The 22,417-nt window shown below is 40.2% G+C and overlaps 1 protein-coding gene across 2 annotated transcripts in view; it reads left to right on the top strand.

Moving 5' to 3' along the window:
* Nucleotides 1–6,600, top strand: part of YES1 (YES proto-oncogene 1, Src family tyrosine kinase) — a 50,997-nt gene extending 44,397 nt beyond the window's left edge. For both annotated transcript variants that reach the window (XM_054059790.1, XM_054059791.1), the window contains exons 9-12: nt 2,289–2,365; nt 2,710–2,863; nt 3,388–3,519; nt 4,284–6,600. In XM_054059790.1, the coding sequence (XP_053915765.1) occupies nt 2,289–2,365; nt 2,710–2,863; nt 3,388–3,519; nt 4,284–4,492 (572 nt within the window). In that variant the 3' untranslated portion in view covers nt 4,493–6,600. The remainder of the gene's footprint in view (nt 1–2,288; nt 2,366–2,709; nt 2,864–3,387; nt 3,520–4,283) is intronic.
* Nucleotides 6,601–22,417: the final 15,817 nt, after the last annotated feature.

Genomic DNA, 22,417 nt, shown 5'->3' with positions numbered 1-22,417 from the left:
GAAGATAATATAAAAGATTACTTAAGATCCCAGCAACAAATTAAATGTTTAATTAATGTTAGGTTTAAGCTGACTGGAGTAAAAGTGGTAATTTTGATTAAATTAAAATGAGCAATGCTTGACCTACTTGAAGCAGTTCTCATTTAGATTGTGGGTGGAGGCATGAATTTTTTTGCGCATCTGTGTCACCCTCGCTAATCTTCCAAGTACAGAATTCGAGGTTTTTCTTCTCATTTTTTAGTTTGTACTGCTAGTTACATTTAAATTGGATGATATAGCTGGAAATATTATTCTGAGAATATGTCTGCCTGTACACAGATCATGTTCATAACGAGAGAATTAGTTGGATTTTGGTTGGGGTGTTTTAGGTTTTCATTTCCAGTAATGTAATAGTAAATTTTAAAAAAGGTTGAGGACTTTTGTTCAGACTCCTTCTTTATCATCTTGTTTTCAGTCTTTCATCCTTCTTCCATTGCCCTATATCATATTCCCCTCCTTCTGTTGCTAAAACACAGGTTTAGAGATTTTGGGCTGAACGTAGAAATGAATGTCGTAAGCATATTAGTGTTAGGAAGCAGCAAATTTTCAAGTCAGTTATTGTAGTTTTACACAATGCGGACTTCTGTTCACCTCCAGAGAAAGTTTGCTATCCTGGTAAGAGACAAAAACAATGCTGAAGTCTGAGAAAGTAGCTATTTGTGTTCAGTACTTTGCCACAAATACATGGGGTTTGAATTTTTTTCCTGTTTGGATGTTTTTAAGTGTTGTGTAAGTTTTAAAAGGTGGAAGAATAGAAAATATAAGAAGTTCCTTCTGTGGTGTTGTGGTTCGTAAGTAACATTAGGAAGGTGCTCTCTCGGATCTTAAAGCTGCCATGCAAAATCAGTTTTCATTGTTCTGAAATCGGGTTTTGGCAAGACAATCAGGATAACAAAATGCTTTATAGCATTCTACTGAAGAAAAAGTAAAGATTAAAACCAGAACTGGGATGTTACCTTGCAAAAGCAGAAGTAAAGAAAAGAAAGTAGTTGCATGTTTATATTAAGTTATATAATAAAACTGCCATTGGAAGCCTTTGTTTTCATTTTAAAAACTTCTCACGTTTTACCAAAAAACATTAAACCTCTTTGGCGGCTCATGCTTGAGAATTAGTAGCGCAATGTTATTTTACCTTTTCTTTTACGTTGTCTTTTTACAAGGAAAAGAGGTGGATAAGAACTGCACAGTACCCAATTTGTTTTTCCTTGTGGACCAGTTACCAGAGGTCAATATGAAGTCTTTGCTGCTCTCGGTCCTTTGAGCTCATGAACTAAGATGGGAAAAAGTCTGTGTTAACACACACAGCAAACAACAGCAGTGTGGATCTGGCCCGTCACACTTTTACCTTCAATGTAAAAATACAGCTACTGACTAAAACCACATTGGAGGCATCTAACTCACAGCTACTGCCATGAATCCACTGCAAGATATACAGTACAGTGGTTTTTTTCCCCACCATTTTGTTGTTGTAATTTTAGCTGTGATGAGACTGATTTAGTTATCAGTCTTTATCAGTTTCTTTTAAGAAAGACACCATGTTCATAACACCTGTAGGGAAAGCTGTTATGTCAGAGTTTTACCATGTATACTCTCTTTATATATAAAGATCACGGTCTCAAAAAGGAGTGCGTGCTTGGAACTGATTTTGAATACTACTCAAATTGCAGTGTTCTGGGCACAATTGCATTATATAAATGAGAGAAGATAATATACCATAAAGAATGGAAGATACTTTTGTTTTCCCCTATGCGGAAGAGAAGGCAACAAAAATAAAAGCGACAATTTCAGAATAATTTATCTAGTATTTAATTGAAGCTGGCAGAAGAATTTAATAACGGGTAGGAGGTTTTTTGTTCTTTAATGATAAAATTCACTGTGGAAAAGAAGTCCAACTAGGAAGGCCACTGATAGAAGAAATATTGGGAAAAATCCTTATGTATAGCCAAATAATCATCAAGCAGGCAGTCTGTTTTATTAATGTGCAGTTATCTGAATTTTCGAAGGGGATTCCAAAATACTTGGATAAAACTTGCACTAACTAATTATCAGAGCAGAGTCACCTACCGGCATAGTCGTTAAATTATGTATTGTTAAATGACGGTGTTGCGAGCACAGATTTTGGGAGATGAATGTGTGAATATTTGTGTGTAGGAAAAAAAAAAAATCTCATTCTTGTTTTCAGGTCAAACTAATGTTTTGGGGTTTTCCTATCTCTCCCCCACTCTTCCCGAATGTGTCACCTTTTACAGGCAGCTTGCTAGACTTCCTTAAAGAAGGAGAAGGGAAATACTTAAAACTCCCACAACTGGTCGACATGGCTGCTCAGGTACATTGTATAAACCAAGAAAACTTATTTTGTGCATAGTGAAGAGATTTAAAACTATATCAGATATTAACTAAATGTAAATATTGAATGTTCAGGCTATTGTAAGCTGTTCTGTCTTACGTCTTCTATTGTAAGGTTTTAATTTATTGAAAAGAAACAGTCTAGTTCCCAATTAGCAGATACTGTATAGCCAGGCAGACTCTTAATTAGTGCTGTCATAAGCTCTTGCTATGCTATAATTGCACAATGAGAACAGAGCTAAAATAAAGGGGTGCAGCTTAATGCTTGGGAGAAGCATGTATATAGTCATGAAAAATAATCTTTAATACAACTTTATTTTTAAGATTGCTGATGGCATGGCTTACATTGAAAGAATGAACTACATCCACAGGGATCTCCGGGCAGCTAACATTCTTGTAGGAGACAATCTTGTGTGTAAAATAGCAGACTTTGGTTTAGCAAGGTTAATAGAAGATAATGAGTACACTGCAAGACAAGGTAAGACCAATTTATTTGATGAATAAATAAGACCAGTTACCTTCAAATTACTTAGAACTGTTACATTTAGCAGAATGTGTCTGTGTATTCTGTCTGCATGAATAAAGATTATGCATATAAGTGTGGCTTCACAGCTATGTTTAGGTGTCCCACTCGCCTAAGTGCAATTTTAGTAAATTTTTAAATGCTCAAAATTATCTGCCACTTGCCACAGTTTGAAGAGAGCTCAAATTCTAGAGAGGTTGCTTATCGGATTATGAAGATATCTCACTTTTTAAAATACATTAATTTAAGAATCCTAGATGTCTTTGTTACTTCCAGAAATCATAGCCAGTAGTTGCTGACCTAGTTTGAAACTAGTTTCCAGTTGGAAATATTAAAATACTAAACCACCTCGAATTTTGTAAACAAAGCAAAATGTGAAAATGTTTTTGAGTGCAGTATTCTTTTTAAATTATTTTTAAATATAAACAAATTGTGCATAAGCAAGGGAAAAGTGAGTATGTATCTTTCCAATGTTGTAGGAGCTAAATTTCCAATTAAATGGACGGCTCCAGAAGCAGCATTGTATGGTCGGTTTACAATCAAGTCGGATGTGTGGTCATTTGGGATTTTACTGACAGAGCTGGTAACAAAGGGGAGAGTACCATATCCAGGTAAGAGGAAAGCTGAGTAGTATTTTTTGTCCTGTTCTGTGCCTCTGAAGTTACCTTTTGTACTTTTTGCTTTCATTCAGAGCCCACACTTGACAGGCAAAGTCATAGTCATGCTTCACTGGTTCCTTCGGTCACAAAGCTACTTTGTTTTATTTACAGATTAATTATTATGTCTTTTTTTAACGTGTTTTAAGATAGTAGCATTTGTAAATGTGACTGATAGTTCAGGTTGGATTAGTGAGTATCCTAATGTTTTCCTACCTGTCTGTTCCTGAAATTTCCGCTTTTGACATTTTCCTAGACTACAGAGAGCGTTGTTAGAGCGAACCTGCCAGACCAGTTTTTGAAACTAAACATATGTAACACATTTTGTCAGATATTTTGCTGCGGTTGGAATTTGTAAGGCAGTTCTGTTGGGTATAAAATTCCATTTTCTTGCCCTGATTTCAAATTGAGTGATCCTTGAATAAAACCTGAGGTAGGCAGAGAATGTATTTGCGCTTGATTCTCCTTTTTAAGAGCAGAGGCTCAAGGCAGTGAGAAAGTGTACAAATGGAAGAAAGACCAAGTACTGAGAAATTACCAGTGTAACGAAATAATTTTCAGAAAATGTGTATAAGGCAAAATGTAAAAAATTATTAAGCTCATTGAAGGTTCTGTTATGTGATAGATTCTTGTGCATTGTGACTGGAGAGACACTAAAAAAACTTTGGGAAGCTCTTCTTTGCATAACATAATTCAGAGCTAACATGTTTTCTTTTTAGGGATGGTGAATCGAGAAGTTCTGGAACAAGTGGAACGAGGATATAGGATGCCTTGCCCACAAGGCTGCCCAGAGTCTCTCCATGAGTTAATGAAACTGTGTTGGAAGAAAGAACCTGATGAGAGACCAACATTTGAATATATACAGTCTTTCTTGGAGGACTACTTTACTGCTACAGAACCACAGTATCAGCCTGGAGACAATTTATAAGCCAACAGTCTACACAACATGCACAAATCTGCCAAATATAAAAGACTTGCAAAGAATTCCTGACATCTATAAGGAATCAAAGGAAAGAAAATCTTCGCTACTTTGCATGCTCTTAATGGCAAACTGGAATTTCATAATGCAGTTGCACAAAACCACTTTTAGAGTGTTATTCTAATTTACCAATGACATGGGGGTTTTTTTCCTCTTTCCCAACTTATTTTCAGGGTCCAAAGGAAGCTTACTGAAAATACGGGGTAGAAAAATGATTGTTGGTGTGAAAATAGCAGAAAAAACAATGTTTCAGATCCTCTATTTCTCCAACATTTGATAATCATTGTACTAAAGAGGGAATTGTCTGGGATTAAGGTGATCTTGGAGTAAGATATTTTTTAAAGCAGAAGAACTTTGTGGGACCAAGCAATTCTATTCCGGTTCTGTAAAACTCCCTGTGTTCAAAATTACATGTGTGTGCCCTCCACTTCCGCCTCAGAAAAGATGGTACAACTGTATTTGATAAGAGTCTTGATCTTTAAGCATCCTCTTGCATTGACTTAATTAGGGTAGGCAGGTTAAAAGATAAGTTGGAGCAGTGAATGACAAACTTGATCGAAATGGTAGACCTCAATAGTGAAATTAGAGAGCATAATGCACTGTGTTAATACTTGTATTAATATAACTGGAAAGTAGCATGAGAGATTTTTCTTTTTTCTTTATGCATAGCTAATTAAGAATAATGAAGGTAACTAGAAAATGAGGTAATATTTTATAAAATTGTGTTGATAAGGTATGATGATATTTGAACTTGAAGCTATGTAATACAATCAGTAGGGGAAAGCGTTTAATCTTTCCAGCTCCAATCCAACAGCGAGCTTGTGTACGGGAAGACTACCTGAACAAAGCTCTCCAGGAAAGCAAGACTGAAGCTGATAAATGGCTGCTTTTTAGTCCTTTTTCAGAGACAGGTTGAGACTGTTGTATGTGGCTTACATATGTTTAACAAGGGTGGGTGCCACAAATGCTAGCTGTCACTAGTTTAGTCACAGTGTCCCTGTCACTAGGGATTTAATTGCACTTTTGCTTTTCTAGACTATTAAGACACACACAATTGCTCTTCCCACTTCTGCCCTTCCTACAGAATTATTTAGCTAAAAATAAACAAAAGAAAATGTGAAAGTTTAAAAACTAAAGGGATAAAATATATTACTATTGTCCGAATATAGTGACATTGAAATTTGCTGGCATTCAGCCCAGCTGACACTACATCTAGATATAGTTTCTTTGGCTACTGACATATCAAGCAATAACATCATGTCTTTTACTCAGTGATTTGCATGAGGTTCTTGAATTTCTGATCAAGCTTATGTACTTTAATTTTGAAACACTAAACTCTTACTTAGCTACCAGGCTGAAATTCATATTATCATTGTAAAGCTATCCAACAAATGAATTTCAGAAGAGCTGGTAATATAGTTCTGGTACTAAACTTAACATTTTTCATGGGTTTACACTACATTGAATGCAACTACCAGACAGGGGTAACTTTGTAAGAACAGTGCCATCATTTTTTATTTTCCCTCATCATCTAGACATCTGTGGTTATCAAATTTTAAAAGGGCTTTATGTAAGAAAAACAAAAATAAAACAAAAAAACACACACACAAAAATAAACCCAAAATACAATGAAATTTTAATTTTTCTAAATATTTTAAAATTAATAACACAATCATATGAGTTTATGTATTAATACAGCTATAAAAAAAATGCCGAAAATTACACTGGCATTGTTTGGATTTTTAATTATTGGATGGGACAGTTCATTGTAATAACACTTGTATAGTAAAGGAATAAAACACTAACTTAATGAACGTGCTCATTGTAAATGGTTGTGTATTATAAGACTTCTCCAAAAGAGTTTGTATGTTTATGGAAATTTATTTGTTTCACCTGAAGACCTTGATGTGGTTCTTATCCTAACAGAGTTTAAAATTCACATTCACACTTTTTATATAAATAGTAATAAGTTTAATTATGTAACTAAGTATTTTTATAAAGTATGGCATTGTTGAACTGTTTTGCAGAATTGGTTCAAAATAAATTTCTCCTTGATTGCATCTGCTTATTTAAAGGGGGGGTTGGGAGGGAAAGAGGCAAGAGGGGGACAAAAACAGAGCAGCCTTCATATTGTGGAAAAAAGGAGGGGAATAAAACCTTCATGAGTTTTGGGTGTATTTTTATCTTCTGAAAACTATTCCAGTGTACTTTCATACAAGATGGCTGAGTTCATGGTGTGTTATCACTGTGTAACAGGAGGCATTTTCTACAGCAGTTCAGAAGTCATTGGCAGGAATGGGCTAGAAAAATTCTTATTGGATTTAAAACTAAGCCCCGAGACAGAGAGACTTGGGATTCTTGTGAGAGCAAGTCCAGTGTAGACTTTCAGCTGATGGTCACTGCCGCGCTGTAGAGAACACACATTTCCACTCTCTTGCTTCATCCGGTATTATCCGTAACTGTTGACTTCTGTGCAATTTTTCAGGGAATTTTATACATTTGTTCTTGTGATAGCTCATGGTTTATCTCAACTTTATTTAATGTTACTGGTCTCAGTGACCGGTATAACTCAAACCACAATCCTGACGTGTGTCTACAGTACCACTGTAGATTAAGGACCTGGTAGTGTTTCAGTTTCAGTGATAACTCGTACAACACTATAACCATTCTTGCAGAGCCTACAGACTGCAGAGTTTACTGTATTTTTAGTGTTTCCTGTAATGTAATTGATGTTTTACTATTTTTAATTACCACAATCTTGTAATTTCTGGTAATCTGTACTCTTCCCCATTGTCCATCAGAACCTTTTGATACCTGTTCTGCATGTTAGGCCTGCAGATTGTTTCTGTCATGTATTGTTTCAAGCTGTAGTACTTTAAGAATATTTTCATACTATTTTTGAGTAAACTTGCAAAGAGAAAAATGTGTGTGATCCTACTATTTAGAGAAAATACATCCCTATTGTAGCATAAAGCATTACTAGAAGAACCTTCTGTGTTCTTATCCTTGCAACCACTGAGCTGTAATTTCACAGGGCTTGTGAGTACCTCATACCACTGAAAATTAGCCTTGGAAAGGTGATGTCTTTATTTTTTTAAAAAAAAAAAAAAAAAGTCTAGAGTTTAATGGGTGGAAACAAGCTGAAATGCAATCTTAGTGCGCTCATCTATAGTACTGTTTATTCTAAAACATCTTAGAATGTTCTGCACCTAGAATTAGGATAAATTAATATAAATTACTAAACTCAATGAGCACCCACTTTTGTTATTTATCTTGGTCTGTTCAAGCCAAGAAACTTGTCAGGTTTTAAGTTTTCTGTGAAGATTCTGTAGATACTTCTGTTTGTGCCAGCTTTCCCCCAACGCACAAGACTTTGCGCAGAACTGCACCATCACATCAATTTTAAACCACAGGAGTATTCATGATAAGCAGTACTTGACAAACAGGATATTCAAATTCTCACACCTTGCTCAGAAATTTAAGGCTAAATTTGAATAGCTGATTTGGACACCATAAACAGATCTGGGTGGTTAACTGCTGAAGTCCAGAACTGTGATGCGTTCAACAGCTACTCTCTTGTGCAAATGCCTAGAAGCACATCTTGCACCTTCCTCAGCCTAATCTTAACGCAACAGGAGCAAGACTCCTTTTGACCTTCCAGGCACTGCAGGAAGCTGGCAATCGGTGCAGGGCTGGGAACCTCATCACTTCCACCTCTGGTAGGCACTCTTTCAAAACAGGGTGAGAAGAGGCGGTAGGTGGAAAAGGGATGATTGTACCCATTTTTTTATATAATGGCCTCTAGTGGAAAGCTTGGGCTCTGATGCACAATTCTGGATTGTGACTGGATCTCATATACTTGGTTAAGCGTGAGAGGTCGCTACGTTGATGAGAACAACCAGGAATTCAGCTGCAAGCTTAAGCATTTTCTCAGGACCAGGTTCCTTTTTCCTCTGTACTCTTCCCTGCTAACGCTTTGGGGGAGAAAGTTAGCTGGAGAAATATCAACATCTTCCCTGCTTCTCCCTTAGCACTTCAGCCACTCACCTCCATCCTTCCGTCTTGCTCTCTTGCCTGTGCTAAGTTCTGAGCTTCTTCACAGGGCAGAGGGAAGTAGGTGATCCCTGTTCTCTCTCCGTTGTATTTTCAAAAGGAGGTAGAAACGTGGAACTGGGGAGCATCTGTTCCCTTTTGCACAATGGAAATTGAGCAAGGCTCTTTCATGTTAGTGGAGAGTCCCAGTACAAGAAGAGCATTATTCTGCTGTCATTTTTAAGAGTGAGCCTTGATCAGTTCTTAGTAAAAAAGAAGATACAGAGATTCTAACTCAGTCCCTGGATCCCAAATTGACAGGAATGCTTGTCTCTGAAGCTCATTCCCAGCATGATGGCATTTTAGACACTCTAGCAAGTAGCTTAGCATTTCTTTCCTTGTGAATGTAGGATTTCAGGTTATGTTCCCCTCCTCTCTGTCTGGGTATTTAGTGCCTAGGAACTTTCAGGCATTTACTGTGAGATCCATGTTCTTTACTGGTCCTGGTCTTCGAGCTTATTTTCCTTGATGGTTCTTCATGTAAGTATTTGCTTCTTCTACATCACATATTGGTTATATATCTCTTTTAATTCTCTTAATTTAACATTCTCTTTTAATTTAAAGGCATAGTTTTTTGTCAAATTGTAATCATCAGTCTCATTGGGAGGGCCCAAGTATTCGTAGCACATTTGTACATTTAAAGAACGTAGTCCATTTCCTCATAATATTTTACTTACTTGAAGTGAGTAAAACCGTGCATTGGCCACTGTGTTGCTTTTGCTTTGTAGTTCTTAAAGGAAAGAGGACCTGAGAAACAGAGTGGAAATTTAAAAGGGAAACCTGAAATAATAAGTACTCTTGAAGAATCGGTCATGAACCAACACTGAAGCTGGCTGCTAGGAAAGCATTCCCTTTTTTTACAAGAAGAGCTACTCTCAGTAGGAGCACTTCACCACTCTCCTTCATGCCTTGCTGCTAGGTTTTTGAGTCTCCGGCTGATAAGTACATACTGGGAAACTGGTAGATCTGTGCATCTTATATTTGGCCCTGAAAATTCAACCCATGTGTGCAAACAACTCACCTTTTTCCTGGACCTCAACAGGTACCAACTGCTGAATTCACCATTCATTCAATACCCCCACGTGGGGCAGCCTTCCAGGGGCTCTGTGGCTGACTATCTTGGCTTCTGTGTTTCAAAGTGCCAGCACTGTATTTACAAGGTAAGGAACAATTTCTGCTCTTTCAAAAACAAACAAACAAAAAAAGAATGAATGACTAGTGTAAATGTGTATTATTTTCTTTGTGCTAGAAGACTGCAAGTACAATAGAAATAATTTCCATTTTTACATTGTAATTTGCAGTTACTTTTTAAGGTGACTGCATTAAAATCTCTGCATTTGATCTTCTTGCCACCTTTACCAAAGGACTACCGTTTGCAAGGGGAGATTTCTTTTCGTTACAAAACTGAAGTTCAATCAATAACTTTAGTGGCTTTAAGCTTACAGTAAGTATATTACTAATAGGCTAAACATAATCTCTGGCATCACTGCCATTAGAAAGGCCCCAGACTTTTCAGACTGCTGCTAAGTGATTTGAAGAGCACGTATGCCTATACTTAGTAAAAGATACGACTTCTGAGTTCAACGGATCATTAAGGTAAGAAGCAATGATGCTCTCTGCAGCTTGGCAATGATAAATGGCATTCTGGAAGTTACAGAGAAACACATGCCTTTGACAGGCCAGCCTGCTTCATGCAAATATTCTTGATTTATCAACCAAACAACACAACCCTCATTTGTTCTTCATCCCAACACAGCCACTGTTATGCTAGGCAATAGGCAGAAATCCATTGATAGGCAGCATCTCTCTTTGGCATTTCCAAGGCATCTGCCATCGTACCCAACAACCCCTATTACCTAATATATAGCATTTGTCACTTTAAGACATGTCACAAATGAGATCAGTTTCATTATCTCCAAATGGCAATTTAAGCAAGGGAAGAAGTATTTTGATTCATCCAGGATCAAGCTGAAGACCATGACTGTGCAGCAGCCAGAATCTACTGTTTGATCTACCGGGAATTTTCTTTCAGATGGGAGTTATTCAGTATCTCCTACTAACCTTGAGCCTGGAGAAGTGATATCCTAAGAAAGGCCTGCGGTGATTTCCCATTATGCGCCACAATGGAAAATAGAACTACTCCAAAAGAAATAAAAAAGTTGGGTAAAGCCTATAGGGCAACAACAATTTGACTGCCACAAAGACGATGTATCAATCATGTGCAGATGGTGTGGAGCTTGTTGTGGAAAACCCTGCCAGCCCCTGGCCTCTCAGCCTGGGGTTAGCCCAGGTGGTCCTGGGGTGCAGCCCCACCATGTGAGGGTAAGTGCTTGACTTCAGCCTCCAAGGTCTGGCCTCATCCACCTAGGCCACGTCTGTGACTGTCAGCGGTGTCTGCTTCCCCAGCCGCTGATCTGCCACATCTCAGACCCCAAGGTACAGGCAGCCAGGCAGGCAGAAGGCTGTTTTTAGGCAAAGCAGTTTGTTATGGACATGGCTGCAATGGTGTTCCACCAGCAGTGCCCAGTGAGCATGTGGCACAAGCTCCTCATACGGGATGTAACTGTCATGCGTCACCGGTTTGCAGCAGCGCTTTAGGAAGGCATTCTAGTGCCCTTTCAGCCAGTCGGTGCCCTAGACTGTAGAATGAGCAATTCCTTCTTTTCCACTCAAGTCTAGTGTTTCACTGACACTGCTGAATATGTCAAAACTCTCTAAGCAATCATCTGAACACCCACAAAACCCATGTCTTCATGATGTCATGCCTTTTACCTCCTTCAATCTACCTTTTCAACAGTTTCTTAGACAAAAATGTCTGCTTTTTTTTTTTTTTTTTAAAATCACTTAGCAATCTGGCAAGTACATACTCAGTTATTTTAGGCTTCTTTTAAGTATTCACCATTGTCTTTAGTCAGCCTAAAACTGAAGTCTATGCATGACCCGGTCTGTTTTACTATAAAATGCTGAACACCCTTCTGTCGTCATGAGTGAAATGTACTTGGTACAACCTGCCTGGATACATAAATGACTTCAGCCGCTGTAGTACGTGATTCATCACATCAAGGCAAGTGGGATTGGATGTTCTTCCCACGCTGTAGATAGGAATAGCAGAGGAACGGAGACAGAGGCAAGTAAAGCGACTTAGCCGGTATCACAGAAAAAGGTTCTTAGAAAACCAAGGCTCAGACACTGGTTTCTCAGACCTCAAGCAAATACTCTGAACAGAGGAGACCTCACAGAATTGGACTTATTATCTTGTATTTCTTAACATTCTCTTTATGCCATGCTGCTAAAGAAAATGATGTTTGGAATGAGGCTTCACACTGGGTCTGTCCTTTCTCTGACACACTGCAGTTTGCTAGACATGATTTGTGTGTGGTTTACCCTAACAAACACCCTTGCTGGGAATATTTGTTGCCATTCAGTAGTGGTATGAGGATCTGGAAAAAAAACAGAGGTCAATCTCAGCCCTGAGTCTTGGGGACTTGAAACATCTGGGCCACAACTGCCATTACCTCACTGCCAGAAAAAGAATGCCTTATGAGGAAATGAGAACTTGAACATGACTGTAAGTACTAAAACGACTCATGCAGTTGCTTGAAAGGGATGGTATATAAAAACCGTATCACGTATAGTAAAACTGTTTTCCTCAGAGGAGATGTGATCTGATGGCCTCTGCCCTTGAAGAGGGTCCTGGACTGGCTGGATTGATGGGCTGAGGCCAATTGTATGAGATCCAACAAGGTCAGGCGCCAGGCTTTGCACTTCAGTCACAACAACCCCATGCAACACTACAGGCTTGGGGAAGTGTGGCTGGAAAGGTGCTCAACAGGAAAGGATCTGAGGGTGCTGGCAGACAGCCAGCTGAACATGAGCCAGCTGTGTGTTCAAGTAGCCAAGAGGGCCAACAGCACCCTGGCTTGTATCAAAAATGGTGGAGTGAGGAGGACTAGGGAAGAGATCATACCCCTGTACTCTGCATTGGTGACACTGCACCTTGAATACTGTGTTCGGTTTTGGGCCTCTCAGTACAAGAAGGATATTGAGTTGCTGGAACATGTCCAGGGGAGGGCAACGAAGCTGGTGAAGGGGCTGGAGCACAAGTCTTACAAGCAGTGGCTGGGGGAACTGGTGTTGGTTAGCCTGGAGAAGAGGAAGCTGAGGAGAAACTTTATCGCTGCCTACAACTGAAACAAGGTCGTGGTGAGGTGTGTGTTAGTCTCTTCCCCTAGGTGACAGGTGATAGGATGAGAAGGAATGGCCTCAAGCTGCACCACAGGACATTCAGGTTAGACATTAGGAAAAATTTCTTTACTGAAAGAGTGGCAAAATATCGGAACAGGCTGCCCAGGGAAGTGGTGTATTCACTGTTTCTGGAAGTGTTCAAAAAGCATGTAGTCATGGCACTCTGGGACACAGTTTATTAGGCATGGTGGTTTGGGATTGACAGTTGGACTTGATGATCTTAGAAGACTTTTCCAGCCTTAAAGATTCTATGATGCTATGATTTTAACAGTGTTCTGGGCTGTCAGTCTAGGGAGGCTGTTTTCTTCCTCTGTGGAGTGGGAGGTGATACAGGAGCAACTCTTCATTTTGAAAGCCCTTTATAATTTTTTTTTTTTCTTTTAGGAAGGGATCAGCATCTGGAAACAGGCAAGTACAAAATGAAATGTGACCATGTAATTGAATTGACAGTGGCCACTCAGATCTGGATGTAAAGTGAATGGTTCCATGCTGATACTTCAAGTACACAGACTGTCAGAGAAGGTTACTTCTTCAAGTATCAGCTGAGCAGAGGGCCCAGAACCATTCTGTTCTGGATATTTGGCTGTAAGTTCTGCTACGTTTTCATACAATCGTAGAATGTCTTGAGTTGGAAGGGACCCACAAGGATCATCGAGACCAACTCCTGCCTCTGCATAGGACAACCCCAAAATTCCTACTGTGAGTCTGATGGAGTTGTCCAAATGCTTCTTGAATACTGTCAGTGTTGGTGCCATGACTACTTCTCTGGGGACCCTGTTCCAGTGCTCCACCATCCTCTGAGTGAAGAACATTTTCCTAATATCCAGCCTAAACCTCCTGTGGCACATCATCATATGGGCTGTCAAGGTTTTGTCTGTTCACATGGTCAACAGACACACTGAAGAAGTTGTCAACAACTTTGGAGGCACCTACAGAAAGCTCACCAGCAACAGGAAACCCTTCTGAGTAAGACACATCAAGGGTGCTGTCATGAAGAGGAAAGTAGCAAACACATATGTTGTGCATTTACACAAAATATTTCATTTTTTATTCTTGGAAATTGAGAACATATCTGATGCTAAGGCAAGCCGGTGTGAAAGTGACCACTCAGATTATTCCAGGTAGGTATTTGTTGCAAGTCACACAGTTCAGAATCTATATCTTTTGTAATTTTTAAGCAATATATAGTCTCCCTTTTTTCCAGTATCAGTAACTTTTCCCCTTGCTGTGTTATCAACTTTGCTGTCTTTAAATCTTTGGTGAATAAAATATCGTTTAACACAAGCTGAGACATTGATGAGTGTCAAACCACTGTGGATGACACCGATGTATGTACATTTGTTTGCTCAACAAGAGAGGGATGCTGCACATCTGGCCACAGCTGCTGTCCTGAATGCTCTGTAGGCCAAGCAAGAGTGACAGATAATGCTCATGGGATCTCAGTATAAGAATGCTCATTAATTCAGAGAGATTCCCTGCTCCTAGTTGCCCTCCTTTGCACGTCTGCTCTTGATTTTGCAGTCATTTATACGTATGTTTAGCTTTAAAATATCAAACAAAGCACAGGTATCACCAAGTTTTTGGATACTCTGCACACACTTAAATTTTGCAGGATGGAAAATTGTAGCAACTGCACAGTGCCTAGTGGTGGAATTGATCAGAACATTTCAGAATCACTTTGTTCAAGCTCTGGGATGTCTAAAAGAATTTTGCCTAGCTCTGCTTATTAGAAGCTTCTCTTTATGCCTTTCTCTTGATTTCATCTGTCCTACCTGTGGATTTTAATCTAAGATTTTAACCTTTTAGCCACTTCCCTACTGAATATGCTGTTGGTCTGGGAGTCCACTCTTGTACACTTAGCATGTTGCTGAGTATTAAAAATAACGTATTTATGCAGTAAAGTGAGCATCCATAAGGCAGCCTAGTTAGAAGGGGAAATTACAGAACAAATGATATTGCCTGCTCAAAAATACTGACAAGAGAAAGGGCAGCCAGACTGGAACAGCCAAGCCTGGGGACTACATCTGTGAACGATAAAAAAACATTATTGAAAAGTGCAGCTGGCCTCTGAAGTGCAGCCCGGGTACTAGAAACCACAGACAACCTGAGATATCATCAATAAGCACAAAGCAAGGGACTGTAATGGCAATTTATAATCTGAGAAAGTGGAGAACATTCTGGCAAAAAACATTGTTCTGAAAGAACAGAAGACATCATTCAACTCCATTTCAGATTATTTCTGGAGGGGTGATGAAATCTGGAGGGAGAGGAGAAGTTGTTTGGTGTAATTTGATATTTATGCTTGTTCCCCTCAAGAAAAGGTGGAAAAAAGGAAAGAAGTAAGCTTAAACAGATCCGTATCTGATGAAAACCATTACTATGCATCTCTTAGAGAATAATTAGGGGACTGTGTGAGATGAAGACCGTCGTTTGCTAGTGTCTTCTCATGTGTTAGAGGAGTGCAAAGTCAGACACTGGGTTTGTGCTACATTGGTGACTTTTTGCCATGTAACTCTTCGTGTTGGGTTAACAAGGAGACTCTGCTGTCCTCTGCTTCTTCCAAGGATTTATCTGGTTTGCAGTTCTCTTGCAATGAAATAGCTAGGGAGTAGAAGGAAGGGCTTATTTAGCAAAATTTATCTATTTAATTAAAAATACAGCTTTCAAGGAAAAAGTAGAAGTCAAAACACCTCCAATCCTTCAATTTCCCCATAGAACTTTCTTTGCTACTCAGAACAGCATTTAAAACAGATTTGAATGTTTGATCTCACGATAGTAAGTTTTTAAATAGTACATGAAGTGGGGAAATGCTGGCAGACGATGATCAATTCCCACTGAATTCTTAAAAGTTTTGCTGGGCTGAGTAAGACTGTAACAATTCAGATCCATTTTAGGAGGTAAAAAACAGGGCCAATGACATTTAAGTAATTTCTTCAGTAAGGCCGTGTGCTACAGTCCTGTCTATTATTAAGGATGTGCCCAAGGAATATGAATACTGAGAATCTGGCATTAGGGTAGAAATAGAAGTCTCTTTATGTCGGTATATTTTGTATAACAGTGAGTTTGCATGGGTGCAGCTATGTTGGTTTAAGCAAGAAACTTATGCACATAAGGATACTCAGGAGCTTGATAGGAATTAACCAAAGTGTGGTCATTACGACTGTCAATGAAAACACAAAAATCTGTGCTCAGATAGCTACATTTAGAAGCACAGTGCCCTTAACCTGCAGTAACTTCACAGATGAGAAATGGGGATGTCTCTTTCACTGACAGCATGAACCTCAAAAGTCTGATAACTGCTGGTATCTTCTAGAACTTCTGGTTTCCTTGACTTTGAGGGATGCTCTCAAACTATCAGCAGCGGAGGGCCCTTATATTCCTTCATAAAGCAGCATCCTATTGCCAGAGAGAGTTGCACAAGGCTTCCTGTGAAATATTGTGAAAGCTTTGGACAGTTTGTTGTTGTCAGATGCAGCTAAAACAGCCCAGATTTATCTTCTGGGAAATATATTCCTTGGTATATCTAGAAATAGTTTTGCCAAGACATTGGATGTTCATTGGATTAGAAAAATTTATTCCATATTACAGTTAGCTGAGGTGAGGAGTTCGGTTCAGCTTGATGTTATTTATATACCTGTTCTCGTTTTCTTACGGTTTTCTGCTACCTCCTAGGAAGAAATAAAAAGCTTATTGTTATTCTGAAAATGTGTAAATTAGTATTATTCCAGATGCAGTGTGGTAGAGTTATTTAGGGATGTATAATTGCTATAACTTTGCTTACAGTTACACATATAGGCCTTGAGAGGAGGCTGGACAACACATAGTAAACATTTGTATTGAGTGTTATCCTATATTTTGTGCTTTGAACAGACGGACTAGATCTAATCTAAGTCTTCCAGGTCTATGATATAGGCAGTGGTGATTTTGCTTCTATACGTCTCTCAGACACTTTCCTCTTCTACTACTGCATAATGCTGCATTGCAGGAAAGCAGTAGTGGTATGGCAAAGCTGAGGGCTGATCACAAATTAAGATAAATTTGTTTCCACTGATTTATGAAAAAAAGCATTGCGGTTTTATTTTCAGAGTAGGATGAAGCTTATTCACAAGAGGAGACATGTAATAAGAAAGTTCTTTCTGTAGCACAGTGATGCTGAATTTGTAAATTCTAGTTTATGGATTCCAGTTTACTGCTGCATTAATCATTCAGAAGTGATCTATATCTTGTTCCAAATACACATCTAGGGTCAAATTAAAGGTGGGTGAGAACTGCAGGATGATATTTGCAGATGCAGATTTTGTCATTGTTTAGCACCACCCGGCAAAACCGGGCAGCTAAAACTGTGCAGTTAAGCCTCCAAAATCCCTTCCCCCCTCTCACTCTGCAGGGAGAGGGGAGAGAGAAATGAGGGGAAAAAGACTTACATGTTGGAAACTAAAACTACAGCTATAATGAAAAGGTAATTATAATAATAAAATAATTAGAAAGCAATAAAATATATACAAATACATGAGATTGCACCCCCACCCCTTGATGACTGTACCTCACCACAAATGCTGCAGAGCAGACACAAGGGATTGGGTCCACGGCTAGGAGGGAGCTGGACTCTGGATCTGGATTCAGGAACGCCTGCAACTGGATCAGGAGCAACCAGACAGACGAGGTCCTCACTGGACATCAGCTGTCACAGAAGAGCATCTGAGACCCTTGTGACCTCTCAGTTTTATACCAAGTATGACATATATGGGATGGAATACTCGGTCAGTCAGTTTAGGGTCACCTGCCTTATTTGCCCCTCCTCATTGCGGCCCCCTTCCGACAGCTTGAGGACGGCCTTGGCTGAGTATAGACATTGGCCTTTTTGCATACCAGTGCCCTGTGTTATCACTTTAGGGAAGAACACTGTCTCAAAAACATGCAGTTAGTTTTCATATAATGAAGTTACTTACAGCAACTGAGTTAGGAGTCAGAAGCTGATCCTACTTTAACTCAAACCACAACAAGATTTGTATGAGAAAAGATCATCCCAGAAAAAATAATTATGAATATTACTTTTTGCTAATATATTGTTATCTAATAAACCATTAGATTAAATATATTTATTTATATACATTTCTTGACAAATCTTTTTTTCTTCCTTCTTCCAATCCTGAACGATGGCAGCAGATGTCGATATATATCAACAAAGAGCAGTACTGGACATTACCAAAGTAGATGTATTACTAACAATTTTATCCTTCTGTGCCAGAAGTTCCCTTCAGTAGCCTGCAGGGCTACTGCACTTCCAGGATTATCTTCTAGAAGACTGAAAGTACCTCATATATCAAGGAAGGCTTCCAGAGAAAAGGCTGTTCATATTCTTTCATCAATGTTTGGCCAAAAATAAACTGGAAAATAAGTTTTTTAAACTAAAATATTTGAATGACTATAAGTAATTAGATGGAAGTCACATATTTTGATTTGGAAATCTTCCTCTGTTGACTGCTATGGACTGAATTATTTGCCCTGTGTGTTCCCTGACGTCACATCTGCTGGCCTACTCTGGGTGCTGCAGTGCTGTGCAGCGCTTTTGTGGGATGCTATATATCATGAAATACTGATCCAGGAATTCTGTGAATACAGGATGGCAAAGACCTGAAGAGGAACTGTGGTGTAATTTTCAGATGTTTCGCTTTTTGTAGGGATTAAAATTCTCCCTTGTGTGGGAGAAAAGTGCTGCTTGAGAAATTAATCTTATTTAAACTACTGCATTTTTTCATCAAGAATGTTTTCTGCTGAAAAATTCAGGCAGCTATGTCCATGTTTTAGGATGCTTTACTCAAGTATATGCTGCCAAGATATACTCATTCCCGCAGAACAGTCTGCTCTACTTCCTATAGCTCCTGGTCCACTTGATTCAAACCTAGTCTGGATGTTGCTATAGTCATTGTAACTCAGTCTAAGTATGGCCAAAAGACAGAATGGCAATTCCAGTTTTTCATTTCCTTTCTATTTCCTGAATTCCTACCACTTCATATCAGTTACGCAGCTATTTTTATGAGAGTTTGACAGAAAAAAAATGTCAATAGAATCCTTCAATGTATTTGATTCTACATTTCCTTATTCACAGATTCTGGATGCAAACTGAAAATGGGAAATAAAGGAAGAAATAGAGTGTGTCAGTAAAAAAAGTTGAGTGTAAATTCTCACGGATTAAGGTGCCAACTTTTCCAAACATGCAATCATTCCAAAGGTTGGAGAGGTTTTTTGGTTTTTTTAATTTCAATAATAATACACTGACTTCAACTAGTACTGTAGCATAATGTTGGTACATTCACATATTCAGAGTTTCGGCTCAACTAGTTATTCAGAGTACCATTAAATGTATTTGCTACAGGACCTTTACACACATTCTGCACCTGTATTCCCTTAAGTTTAAAGAAATAGTTTGTTTCTAAAAAAAATACATAACAGGACAGTAATGCCTGCATGAGGAAGGCAGCCAACATTTAGTATGAAATATGAGCGGGCTTTTTTTTAAAAATCTGTGGTTTCCAGTGAAATTGGAAGTTCAGTTCAGAATCTGTGCTCCCAACATCCTATACTTAGCAGCACTGTTAAAACCCCAGATGTATGGTATGTGCATTTCTTCACTGCTCTGCACACCCTGCTATATAATTCTTCAGATTGCCTGTGGAGCAGAAAAAGCAGGAAAAAAAATCAACAAGAAATTTTACAAGGTGTGTTACATTTTCTATAAAATGAGTAGAAAACAGTATGCTTAATCAACTGTTATTCCACCCTTTACGCTACTGACTAATTCCATTGGGAATTGAAATCCAGAAACCAGCCTTCAACGTTTGTTATTTCCTTGTAAGCCTTAGCACCACTAGGAACTGGTGTGAATTGGTGCGGCAACCAGAGAACATGTAGGAATATGTACAAGTATTTTGGGCTTTTCCCTAATTGTTATCTGTTTAATTCAACTATGGCATAATCTTTGGAGTTGGTGCCAAAAATCCTTTGCTTTTCTCACTAAAGTTAAATACTATAGCTGAAAATTACTTGGTATTCATTTCAGCTATTCCCTACCAAGGTTGCTTCCTTTCACTTTATCTCCCTGATTCATTCTTCCCATACACGATTTGTGTTAACAACCTGGAAATATCTGGGGTCTTATTATTATTATGAGGGCAACTGCTAAAACTTCATATTCTCACATCAGTGGGAAATATGAAAGAATGCATCCATGATCATAATTGCCTTTATGAAAGGGAGAGGAGCAGGGTACAAAGATAAAGTCTATGCTTCTCCACGGAGCACACTGCAGCTCCATGAGAAAACCTGGATAACATCTGTGCAGAACGGCGTAGGCTGGACAATGTTGTTTGTGGAGAGCTGCAGGGCTGCTGAAGCTGATAAGAATAATTATCACAGCTCCCATTTGGCTCTGTATGTTTGATGCTCAAGCGAGTGCTTTGCTCAGCACAAGCAGCACATGTGTAGACACGATCTTGCTGTGGCTGTAAGAAAGAGTGTTTTTTAGAGTGCGAAGGTGCCTGGCTCCTCTTCTCGTGCCAACTCCATTTGTGCTGCTCAACTACAAAGAACAAAACTCCAGAGAATCCTGCTGTTAGCAAGCTGTAGTTCATCCTCTTGGTGGCAGACAGGATCAACTAAGAAGATTGCCAGATGAAATGAGGAAACCCCTCTGAGGGCAGGGTCTGGCCCAGTGAGAGGGACCAGGGTCAGACACAACGCAGTGACTGCCAGCCCATCCACGGTTATGAAGTTGGACCCAGGTCAAGCAGGGCCATCAGCCTGCAGTTCAGGGTCTGGAAAAGTGAGGTCCATGTCTTGGCACAGCTGCAATGTGATGGGAGACAGTCACACCTGGGGGAAGCTCAGGCAGGGACTGAGAGTCATGATCTGAGCTGATGTGGGTCCTGAAGGCAAGGTGGGAAAGGTAGTGACCGCCAGTGGCACTGGAAAGGGCCAGCAAGAATCATAGAATCACCAGGTTGGAAAGGACCCACTGGATCATCGAGTCCAACCATTCCTCACACTCCCTAAACCATGCCTCTAAGCACTTAATCCACTCGTTCCTTAAACACCTCCAGGGAAGGTGACTCGAAGACCTCCCTGGGCAGCCTGTGAACTCCTGCCCTTAGTGCCCTCACAGCACCTGCCCCCTCCAGAGGTATGTGTCCTCCCGTCCAACAGAAATCTGGGTTCAGATGGGACTTGCTCAAGATTGATTTAGTTGCTGTGAGGTGTAGGGGCATTTCAGGGGACACAGAGCCAGGGGAAAGGGACATGGTGTGGGGGGTTGGAACCATATGAGGATCTCAGGCAGACTTTGAGTAGCCTCAGAGGCTTGGCAGGCTTAGGAGAGCTGAGTGAAGGGGAAATCTCAGATGGTATCTGAAGACCCCTGGACCCCTCCCGTGAGGGGTTCACTCAGAAGCTTGGGTTTAGATAGGGGCCAGTGCTGTGGGAAAGTCAAAGCCCAGAGACAGGTTTCGTAGAATCATAGAATGCTTTGGGTTGGAAGGGATCTTTGCAGGTCATCTAGTCCATCGCCCTGCAGAAGCAGGGACATCTTCAACTAGATTAGCTTGCCAAGAACTCTGTCCAACTCGACCTTGTAGATTTGTAAGGCAAAGCCTCGAACAGCCATGGGCGAGGCTCTGTGGTGCTGCCTTAGGGCTTGAGACAGCCTGAGACAACTGGCAGGGTGCCACAGGGGCCAGCTGCTCTCCAGGGACTGGGAGGTGCATCGGCTTCCCAAGGGACAGCAGAGCAGAGGCCTCCCAGCCAGAACCATCCCACCTCCCATGAATCACAGAATTATAGACTTGCTTGGTTGGAAAAGACCTCTAAGATCAAGTCCAACCATACCTGTTCACTAATAAACCATATCCCTAAGCACCTTATCTACATGTCTTTTAAATACCTCTAGGGATGGTGACTCTACCATCTCCCTCGGCAGCTGTTCCACTGCCTGATAACCCTTTTGGTGAAGAAATTTTTCCTAATGTCTAACCTGAACCTTCCCTGGTGCAACTTGAGGCCATTCTCTCTCATCCTATCACCTGAGGCTTGGGAGAAGAGACCAACACCCACCTCTCTACAACCTCCTTTCAGGCAGTTGTAGAAAGCAGTGAGGTCTCCCCTCAGCCTCCTCTTCTCCAGGCTAAACAACCCCAGTTCCCGTAGCTGCTCCTCATAAGACTTGTTCTCCAGCCCCTTCACCAGCTTCATTTCTCTGTGCATCAAGCACTGTGCACCTGCCTGGGAACAAGGACAGGGATGGGCTGGAGCCAGGCCAGGCCAGCAGTGTGAGAGGAGGGTTCTGGATCAGGGCTGGTGAGGAGAATGAAGGTGCAGCCCAGGGCACAGTCATGGGGCCAGGCAGGGGTGTGGGTATATGGCCGGACACATCCACAGCAGCTGAAATGCAGCCCAGGGAGAAACAAAAGCCCATGGACAGAGGGTGGGGGCCCCAGGTGAGGCTGGCCAGGGCGACTCCTGTCAGTAATCCCAGTGCCCTCTTTG

This window comes from Cuculus canorus, chromosome 2, assembly GCF_017976375.1.
Source record: "Cuculus canorus isolate bCucCan1 chromosome 2, bCucCan1.pri, whole genome shotgun sequence".
NCBI lineage: Eukaryota > Metazoa > Chordata > Aves > Cuculiformes > Cuculidae > Cuculus > Cuculus canorus.
This window is presented reverse-complemented; position numbering and strand designations above follow the sequence as displayed.